The sequence below is a fragment of the Cryptomeria japonica genome, chromosome 2 (assembly GCF_030272615.1).
Source record: "Cryptomeria japonica chromosome 2, Sugi_1.0, whole genome shotgun sequence".
Taxonomy (NCBI): domain Eukaryota; kingdom Viridiplantae; phylum Streptophyta; class Pinopsida; order Cupressales; family Cupressaceae; genus Cryptomeria; species Cryptomeria japonica.
In genome coordinates this window covers 95,742,127-95,752,568 of record NC_081406.1, presented here as the reverse complement: position 1 = coordinate 95,752,568, position 10,442 = coordinate 95,742,127, and the positions used below count along the sequence as shown (strand labels likewise).

Here is a 10,442-nt window from a genome sequence, read left to right as displayed (position 1 = left end):
GGACCAATACCCACATCTCTGGGTAATTGTTCCAAATTGGAAATTCTTTACCTCACTTTCAATAATCTCACCAACGTCTTTTACTGGATCATAACTTCCTCACCAGCTCAAGGACTCTGCCGTTTCTTCCAGCTCTTATTAATTGCTCTTCCCTGCAAACCTTATACTTGGGTTATAATTATCTCGCTGAAGATTTGTCCCCTTCCATTGGCAAGCTGTCTACCAATCTCTCTGTATTGTCCTTAGGGTATAACCTTATAGGAGGGAGTATACCTCAAGAAATTGGGAATCTTGCCAACTTGACATATATGGATTTTGCCGGTAATGCGTTGACTGGCCCCATTCCATCTACACTAGAAATGCTTCCGCAATTGGAACAATTGTTTCTGGGCCAAAATAAATTGCAGGGACCCATTCCAAGCGAGATTGGTGCCCTTAAGCGTCTAGGGCTACTTTCTCTCCCATTTAACCTGCTACTGGACAAATTCCTCATAGTATTGGCAATCTTCCCCAGCTAAGGCGCCTTCATCTTCATCACAATCAATTTGATGGAAGGGTACCTTCCGCTCTTGGGAGATGTTGGAGACTAGAATTACTTGACCTATCCTATAATTATCTCACTGGAAACATACCACCAGAAGTTGCAGGCCTAAAATATTTACAATTTTACTTCAATCTGTCTTGTAATTCGCTACAAGGAAGCTTGCCAGCAGAAATAGGTAAAATGGAAATGGTTCAAGGAATAGATCTATCTGGAAATCAATTATCTAGTTTCATTCCTAGTGCTATTGCAAGTTGTAGTGCACTAGAATATCTTGACCTGTCTCATAACATTTTTGAAGGCCCAATTACAGATTCAGTTTCCAAGCTGCGAAATCTCCAAGAATTGGATATTTCCAACAACAAATTGTCTGGTACAATACCAGAATCTCTTCAGAATCTAACGGTACTGACCATTCTAAATGTATCATTCAATTTGTTGAAAGGAGAAATTCCTAAAGCAGGACCATTTACAAAGCTCACGGCGTCATCATTCAGAGGAAACCCTGAACTCTGTGGGCAATGGATATTTTCATTACCAGCATGTCCAAGTGCAGGATCATCTGGACGCCTCTGGAACTTCCATAAATTGTTTAAATACATCACTTTTGTTATCTCCTTTCTAGTTGTATACTGCTTGTATGTTTCACTTTTGTACAGATATTTCTTTGGGAAGAGAAACGTGGAACAACCATCAATAGAGTTTCCACATCCTAGAATCTCATATAAGGAGCTCAGTACTGCAACTAATGGATTTGCCAAGGGCAACTTGCTAGGAGTTGGTGGTGTTGGCTCTGTATATAAAGGAGTTTTGGATAATGGAACATTGATAGCTGTTAAGGCTCTCAATTTGGAGGATGAAGCAGCTCATAAAAGTTTCAACATTGAATGCCAAGTGCTTGGTAAAACCAGACACCGAAATATAATAAAACTCATAACTTCATGCTCTAATCTTGACTTCAAAGGTTTGGTTTTTGAGTTCATGTCTAATGGAAGCCTGGAAAGGCATTTGCATTGTGATGCTGGCAAGTGTAATATTGGGGGTGTCTGTAAAATGGATTTACAGACGAGTACAGATAGCCATGGACGTTGCCCGTGGCTTGGCATATCTCCATCATGATTGTTCAATTCAAGTTGTTCACTGATTTCAAGCCCAACAATATACTTCTGGACTTCTATATGACAGCACATATAGCTGATTTTGGAAACGCTCATATACTATATGAAAATTCAATGCATTCATCTTCATCGTCAACAACACTGAAAGGTGCTCTAGGCTACATTGCCCCTGGCAAACACTTATTTTTCGTGACTTAGCTTGCTGCTTTGATTTCATTATTACTGTTTTAATTGCTGGAAAGTGGAAGCTGACAGGGGTTTAATGCAGAGTATGGAGTTGGTGCAAGGATTTCCGTGAAGGGAGATGTTTACAGCTATGGAATTCTGCTCTTGGAGATGTTAACAAGAAAGAGGCCAACCCACCAGATGTTTGTTGATGGACTCAGCTTGCGCATGTGGGTTAGTATGGCTTTCCCTGATCGGATTTCAGAGGTGGTTGATGATAGCTTGCTGTTGTGCAATGGAGGTGTTACAGTTTCTACATGCAATTGTCTTATTCAACTGATTCGAGTTGCCTTGTTGTGCTCAAAAGATTCACCTAAAGACCGACCGAGCATGGCAGAAGTTGTGGAGTTGTTGGAATGTATTGAGGACATGTTTGAAGGGAGGAGAATAGATTCTAAATATCAATCTGATCTGTATCAAATGGTAAGCAGCACAAGATGGGCAGGAAATCTAGATAAGGTAGGAAAGGGTCAGAGCACTTCCACATTGCTGTCAACTTTTTAAATTATGATGTAAATTGTTCACTTCCGAATCAGAGAAACTGACTTGCAATTTTTCAATAATTTTCTGTGGAAGGGATTACAAATGTCAATTAAAAGCTTGATTAATTTTTTTTTCTATCTTGGAGAGTTCAATTAGAAATTTTCTGTAGCCTGGAAATCTAGTGAAGCTATATTTAGGAATGCATAAATGGGGCAAAATTTCGACAGTTTGTAATTAATCCTATTTCCGATCTAAACAGAATATTAACTGTTCTGTGTGTTCATTATTTGCTGCATTAAATCTTCCTGTAAACTGCTTTTTGTCGCTTCATTTGTTTGATTATGAGTTAAAAATTTGATGTATCTTCTTTGCACATAAGTTTAACATGAATCTTCCACATTAACTTCTGTTAGTTTTGGAACTGTTCATAACCTTCAGTGATGTTTACCAGGGCAGGGCAGGTTTATCTTTTGGAATTTAACTTGCAGGTTCTAAGATTTGTCTGCATCAATTAGTTTGAGGACAGACTAGAGAATCTACGAAAAAAGATCTAAATAATTTAGAAGATAGTTGTGGTTATGGCTATGGATATGTTTATAGTGATGTTTCTTGCAGGTTCAGATATCTTTTTGCATCAAAACGTAAATAAGGAAAAAAATAGAGAACAGCTCAGAACAGCAAACTAAATACTTAATATTTTGTTCATTGACAGATTGCATATTTATAGTTACGAAAGACCTCAACAAGATTCTATAATCTGCTAAATAGCTGATGAACAGCAAACTGAAGATTATTGACAATGAATTGACAACAAATTGGGCACCTCTACAACATCATGAAGACAATTAAGTTAATGACTTATTCTAACACATCCAGTTACGTTGGAGTGTATGTTCCAACAATTGTTTGTTATTAGTTACAGAGATAGATTAGAATCCTTGTGAAATAAATTAATGCAGTACCTGGAGTTGATCAGGAGAAAACCGACAAACTCCTGCAAAACAGAGTTTTACCTTAGAAACTTGAAATGATTGAGAGACAATAGAAACTCAGAAATTATTAAAATCCTCAGAATGCAAAAACAGAGCCAAGTCGAGATTCTGCCTCAACATAAAAGCAGGCGGTATTCAGCCACAGAGGGAATGTTCAGCCACAGAGGGAATGTTCAGCTACAAAGGCAGTGTACTTTGGAAAGCAACAAAACAACCAATCTGGAAAGCACTAGTAAGGCACTCTTACTAATCAATTATGCAGCCAGTCTACTCTTCTGCTGATCCCTGTTGAAAACCCAGGAAAGGCTGATCTTCTAATTGGAGGCAAAAGAAGCTATCTATTTTCTATGGTCTCACAATTGTATTTTTTGTAATAGGCTCTGTTTCCACCGCTTGGAACCTTCTTGAGTTCAGGGAGAATAAAAGCAAATCTGACTTGTTTTAACAGTTCTGCAATCAGAGGTCTGGGCTTAACCAGCACACTCTAAGCTCTAATTGCTTAGGTGGGTAATTGGTTATGCACTGGTAGACATTTACGCAAAATGTAGAAGCAAAGATGAGGCACGTGAACTGCTTGACTGAATGCCTCAAAAATGTCTCATGGAATGCTACGATTGCAGGATATGCAGAAAATGGGTTTGTTGAAAAGGCTTTAGAAGCTTTCGAGCAAATGCAGGCGTAAAGGCAGGTTCCTCAACCCTTGCCAGCGTCCTTCCTGCCTGTGCTGAAATGGGAGCTTTGGAACAGGCTATGCACACCCATTGTCAGATGTTGTAGTTGCAACCGCCCTGGGGACATGTTTGCAAAATGTGGAAGTACAGACAACGCACGCGAACTGTTTGACAATATGCCTCAAAGAAATTTGGTCTCATGGAGTTCCATGATTGCTGGATATGAACAAAATGGATTTGTTGACAAGATATAGAAACTTCCGAAGTATATAAAATTGCTAGCTTTACAGCTAGCATTCTCCCCGCCTGTGCCAAAATGGGAGCTTTGGAACGCATTATAGACAACCATCAAAGAATAAGAAAAGGGGGATTGTTGTCAAATATTATAGTTGGAAATGCTCTCATGGATATGTATGGAAAATGTGCAAATAGACAAGGTTCGTGAACTGTTTAACAAAATTCCTCAAAGAAATTTGGTCTCTTGAAATTGAGATGTTTCGATTCTCAAAATGTTTGAATTGACAAGATTGTAGTATTCTCTTATAGGTAAGTCTGAAATTGTTCCACCAGCTTAAGAATGATATCTATTATTTGTCAAACATCTAAGTTTAGATTGCTGTTAATTAAAAAGAATATAAATTTTTCATATGATCTATATATACATAGATATATCCGTTTCTTATATGAACTATTGTGGAAGGCTCGTTTTAAAGATTGATTAAACATGTTTTGCACAGCTAGTAGCATCGCCCTTTGCTAAACTTTAATACAGAAATTTGATCGGACTTTAGTGGCTGTCTGTGACATATGAGATGAAAGTAGTGGAGAGAAACAATGTAACGCCAGTTCTCTATTTTGTTGGCTTTACCTGTTATTTGCTTTCACCATCTCCACCTTTTCATTATATTCACACAATGGTACTCAATTGCTGCTTTCTTTTTTAATTACTCTGCACATTGCATTGCACCTCAAATTCTACTTTATTTCCTTGCCAAAATCACAACAGATTTGATTTATTTTCAAAGTATTGCATTTAGAATTGCAGATTTTCTTTGTTGAGATTATGAACTCCCAAATTGATATATCCCGTCTTTTCCTTGACTTTTAAGATATTTTAAAAATTTAGCAGTTATCTTACTGAAAAATAAATCTTTTCAGTCATTTTTTAAATTGTTGTAGCTTCCATCCTTTTCTTGATTTTCAAGTAGTTATCAAAATTTTGGAGCCATATCAGTGTGAAATAAATCTTTCTTAAGGTTACCTTAAATGACAGTTAATTGTAAAATTGTTATTGCATTTTCTTTTTGTTTAAATAATTTAGCAGTCGCTTTTGTGAAACAAATATTTCAACTTCAATGACAGTCAATTCTTAAAATTGTCCTAGGGATTTTTTTCACGATTTTATAGTTTATCAATTATATCAATGTGAAATTATTTTCCTAGGGTTATGCTAATCAGAATCAATTTAAAAAAATTTATAGCTTTAATTTATTTTTCTTAGTAAAAAAATTAACAGTGATTTCAAACGTAGTAAATTCCCTTTTTTTTTTCTTGATTTCTTAATTGATTTTATATTTTCCAATTAAGAGTATTTCCATGGTAATTAATTATAGAACTGTTGCACTCAAGTTTTTCTCTCTTGCTTTATAGTGAGCCTACAATATTAACTATTTAGGGTAATTTCAATGATAATTACATGTAATTGTCATAGCCTTTGTTATTTTCCTTGATTTTCATTTTGTATAAAAAATCTAGTAGGTATGATAATACAAAAAATATTTTAATATTTAGTTATTGATAATCAATTTTTTAAATTATCCATACCCACTTCACATATGGAAGACTCAAAAGTCCGAAAAACACTCTAAACAACTTAACCCAAAACAATGGACTATCATAGATGAGCATCACTATAGATTTTTTAAACCCCTCAAATCCAAGGAACATGAATCCAAGCCATGCAAGTAGAACCATCCATAAGGAAAAAGAAGATCAGGAACTCCAAGACCATTTGTAAGCCAACACCATAACCACCATTAATACACGAATCTGAGGGAGACAAGCTATTCCAGAAGCTTCCAGATCATCAAATGATCAACTCCATAGCCTACATGCATTCGGGGCAACAAAATAAGCACCTTCCAATATTGGGAAAAACAAGCACCCAACATAAGCACATCACTTCATAGTTGAAACAATCCAAGCTTCTCCATATCACCAGGAAGCCACTCACAGACACCTAGTATGAAAACTTTATTGTATGCAACCACAAAGCATAAAAAGAACACCCCATGCATCAAGAATTATTTTGCTATCAAACAAGAGCTTCAGATCAACATCATTTCAATGTGACCAACTCCATTTTCTCCGTCTTCACCATCCTTCAAAATGTGTGTTGTAACCTGAGATTGAAACAACTGTAAAACTTCCACTCTCCAAAGGATCAATATTTAGTCGATTCCTTTGGATTCCCTCAAGCTTGTCAGGCTAAGTGTTGGACATCAATACCATATGATGAACCGACATGTTGATATGATGATAATGTATGTTGTCATTGATGTCAATAAGTTCAAGTGAACCGGTATAAAGAGGTATGAGGAGATACAGTGAACCGGTTTCAGGGTTTCACTTAGTGTGACTACCGGTTGATAGTCTCAGCTCTAGGGTTATTGGTTTGGCGATCCAGCTTGTGCGATGCAACTGACGATACTTTGTGATGAGTTAGCTAAGAGATGTGAATGAGATCGAGGTGCCACGTCAGCTTTGTGCACATGAAGGATTTTCTTGAGGTTCTTGCATGAGAAGATCGACCGCATTTGAAGTCTTCCTCGGGAATGATCATTCTTCTTAGTGGAATGAGAAGAGAGCGTGATGGGTTATTGATTCCCATGTGAGGTGAAGAATGAACGATGCAGATTGTCTTGTGATTTGTTTGAAATTGTAATACTCTATGCAAAGTGTTTGGACGGTCAGGATTGGACTGCCTGTGTTGTAAACCTAAGATGCTTAGGGTTTAGGGTTTATGCTACCGACCTAACTATTACCTATAAGGTCGATGATGTTTGTTATTGTAAAGTTGTTGGCAAATGTTGTGTGTGTGTGTATCCGAGTGATGAGATACTTGATACTTGCCAGACCAGTAAGAGGGAAATTGCAGAGTGTGATTGCAAAGTAGAGGATATGAAAAGGATCTGCCTTGGCATGTAGTGCTGTTATCAAATCAGAGTTTTACCTGTTGTCTTCTAATCATTTCAACAGCTGGAAATCCCTTTACCGGGTAGCTTTAACAGGCTTATTGTAAAACCTATAACTAGGTGACTGAAGATCATTGAGTTCTTCAAATCCTCTAGTGAGGTAACCTTTAACAAGGTATATAGCCATCCCTTAACCAGGTGATCTCTAACAGGATCGGTTCCTAGCAGAACCTTATTGTAAAGTCTTTAGCAGAACCTTATTGTAAAGTCTTTAACCGAACTAGGCTCCTAACAGGGCGAGCTTCAAAAGAGTTCAAAACAAGCTTGTGGGTATTCATCCCCACCATGGTTTTTCCCATTTGGGTTTCCACGTGAAAAATCTCTGTGTTATGTGTTATGCATTTTTCATGTGATGTTTATGAAGTATTTGGTTGAAAGATTATGCATGCAGAGTTAATAGGTTATGGTATTTCTAGTATACCACATGCATATGTTTATGGGTGAAGTTGATGTCAAGTATTGATCATAGTATTGATCATATTTGAAGTGTTCAAACTTATCAGTTTATGGTGTCTGGTGTCTTACCGTGTTTAATCAGTATTGTTGTGGTTAAGTTCAGTAATGGAGATAACTAGTTGGTATTGCTTTAACTAGATAAGTTGTTGAGAAAGTTTTTGCCTGTACTGATTCACCCCCCCCCTCTCAGTACCGGTTGGGGTATCAACTGTTCATCATTATTCATCACTATTAAATCTTCATTGAAAGAATAGCCATAACCTGAAACACCAAGGATCTTTACATGCATTAAAATGAAAGCACATGCAAGCAACATGCGAGTCCATGCAAGTACATGCAATTCATAAAATGCACATGCAAACAACCTGCAAATCCTGTAACATGGCTTTGTTACCAAATGAAGGGAAATCAAGCATCCCAAAAAGACATTTGAGATCAATATGTGCATCTAGCATCAATTATAAATGCACACTACTATTCCATAAATTGGAATCATGCACAATTTATTTCCTACATTAACCCTTACAGGAAAGTGATTGGAATTTAAGATCTTGCCAGATCAAAGAGCATTTTCAACAGCATGCATACATTTAGATTCAACAACATAGAATCATAAAACAGAAGAAAAAGATAGAATAATAAAACACAAATTTATCGTGGGGAGAACCCTTTCGAGTAAAAAACCCCACACTCCAAAACTAGAGAGCCATTGTATTATTTAGCAATAAGAATACAGTTACAATACAATATTTAGGGTCTAGGCCTTTACATGGAGATTTACATCTTGCTCCATTCTGGAAAAAATTTGGCAGCATAACCACTATAAAAAGAACTTCTCTCCTACAACTCCTCTAGCAATCTTTATATTTATAGAGCTTACAATGCAAAAACAATAGCTTCCCAAAAGCGTCCACATTCAATGTACATACGAATGTAATTAGAAACTTCTTTTGTGCAGAACTCTCATAAATAATATTTAATACATAAACATAAATCATCTAAGATGAGATAAACAATCGTTTTGCTAATTCAAAACTTTCTATTTTACTCCAAGCCTATCCAAGTGGAAGATTTGGTTCCGCGAAGAATCTTTCCAAAAATGTGCACAACAAAGGAAAACAAACTATGCAGCCACTTGTCGCAAGAGTGGAGATTTGAAGAGCTCCAAAGAAAATTTCTTCTCAAAGTTCACTCCTTGTGCCAAGTGTCACAATTTCCTTTCACCTCAAAGCTTGTTGCACCCAACATGCCACAGGGCGTGACAATTAAGCTTTGCTCTTTGGAAACTTAATATATTCCATTACATAAATAAAATAAGCACACAAACCATTAAATTAATTAAATAATTTCCTTGAGACTCATAAAGTTGAGGCACCTTAATCACAACAGAGTCTAGGGCTACTTTCTCTATCATTTAACCTACTTAGAGGACAAATTCTTGAGATTATTGGCAATCTTACTGAGCTAAAGCATCTTCAACTTGACAATAACCAATTTGTTGGAACAATACCTCCTACTTTTTCTAGATGTTGGATACTAGAACTAGTTGACCTATCCTATAATAATCTCAATGGAAACATACCATCAAAGTTGCAAACCTAAAAAAATTACAGTTTTACTTCAATCTATCTTGGAATTCACTAAATGGAAGCCTGTCAGCTAAAGTCAATATGGGAATGGCTCAAGGAATAAATCCATCCGGAAATCAATTATCTAGTGAAATTCCACATATTGATTCTAATCTACAATATCTCAACCTCTCTCATAATATGTTTGAAGGCTAACTTCCATGTTCATTTTACTGGCTGGAAAATCTTGAGACAGTGGATCTTTCCTACAACAATTTATCTGGTACAAAGGCGCATGATCAATGTATTGTGTTTGATCATTCATTAATTGGTATTGCATGATCTTTTTTCTCAAGGAAAATGTTGTTGTTCCTTTTTCTGCTTTATGCATATTATTTTGTAATAGTATATTTCCGCATATGATAAACTTTCTTTTTTTTGTAGCTACAACATGCATTGTAAGAGACTATTTTATATTTCAGAAACTGTTCAATATGGAAATTAATACATAAATAATAAAATTTTCCTTTTCTGCATATGCTTATCTTTGAATTTTGAATAGTGATTTTTGATTGTTAATAACTTATTAACAGCTCTCTTATTTCGCTGTTAATAATTTGATGGTATACAATGTTAAATGCTCTTAACATTTCTTTCATTGCTGAACTTTCTGGATGTTTCATTCAATTTTTGACAGGAGAAACTCCTAAAATTAGATCATTTCTAAACCTCACAGCGTCATCATTCAGAGGTAATCCCAGACTCTGTTGTGAAGTACCCCTGCCCTAATCAATTTCTAATTTCGGTTTGACCTTGGTTAGTTTATCATAATATAATGTAATAGTCAGATGTTTTGATTTTAGTGCATATCTGTTAATGTGGTTTGTACACCACTTTGTATGCAAGTTATTAATTCTCCTAATTTGTGTTATTATCTCGGGCTAACACTTTCATTAAGTATATATATGTATGCATGTATGGCTCTTGGATGTAGGAGATTTTAGGTACAGTACCGCATGGGTGCGAGGTTCATCTTTGCCTAGATTCGCAGGTGTGAATGTACCTCTTTGGTCCTTAGAATTTGGATTAGGTGGTCGTAAGACCCTCGTTTGATCATAGTCGTGCTCAAGTGAG

The 10,442-nt window shown here is 36.2% G+C and overlaps 1 protein-coding gene across 1 annotated transcript; it reads left to right on the top strand.

The window, feature by feature from the left end:
- The first annotated feature begins 724 nt into the window (after nucleotides 1-724).
- On the top strand, nucleotides 725-1,660 carry LOC131859314 (putative leucine-rich repeat receptor-like serine/threonine-protein kinase At2g24130). Its single transcript, XM_059212916.1, has one exon. It carries the CDS (start codon nucleotides 725-727, stop codon nucleotides 1,658-1,660), a length of 936 nt encoding a protein of 311 aa, XP_059068899.1.
- The last annotated feature ends 8,782 nt before the right edge of the window (nucleotides 1,661-10,442 follow it).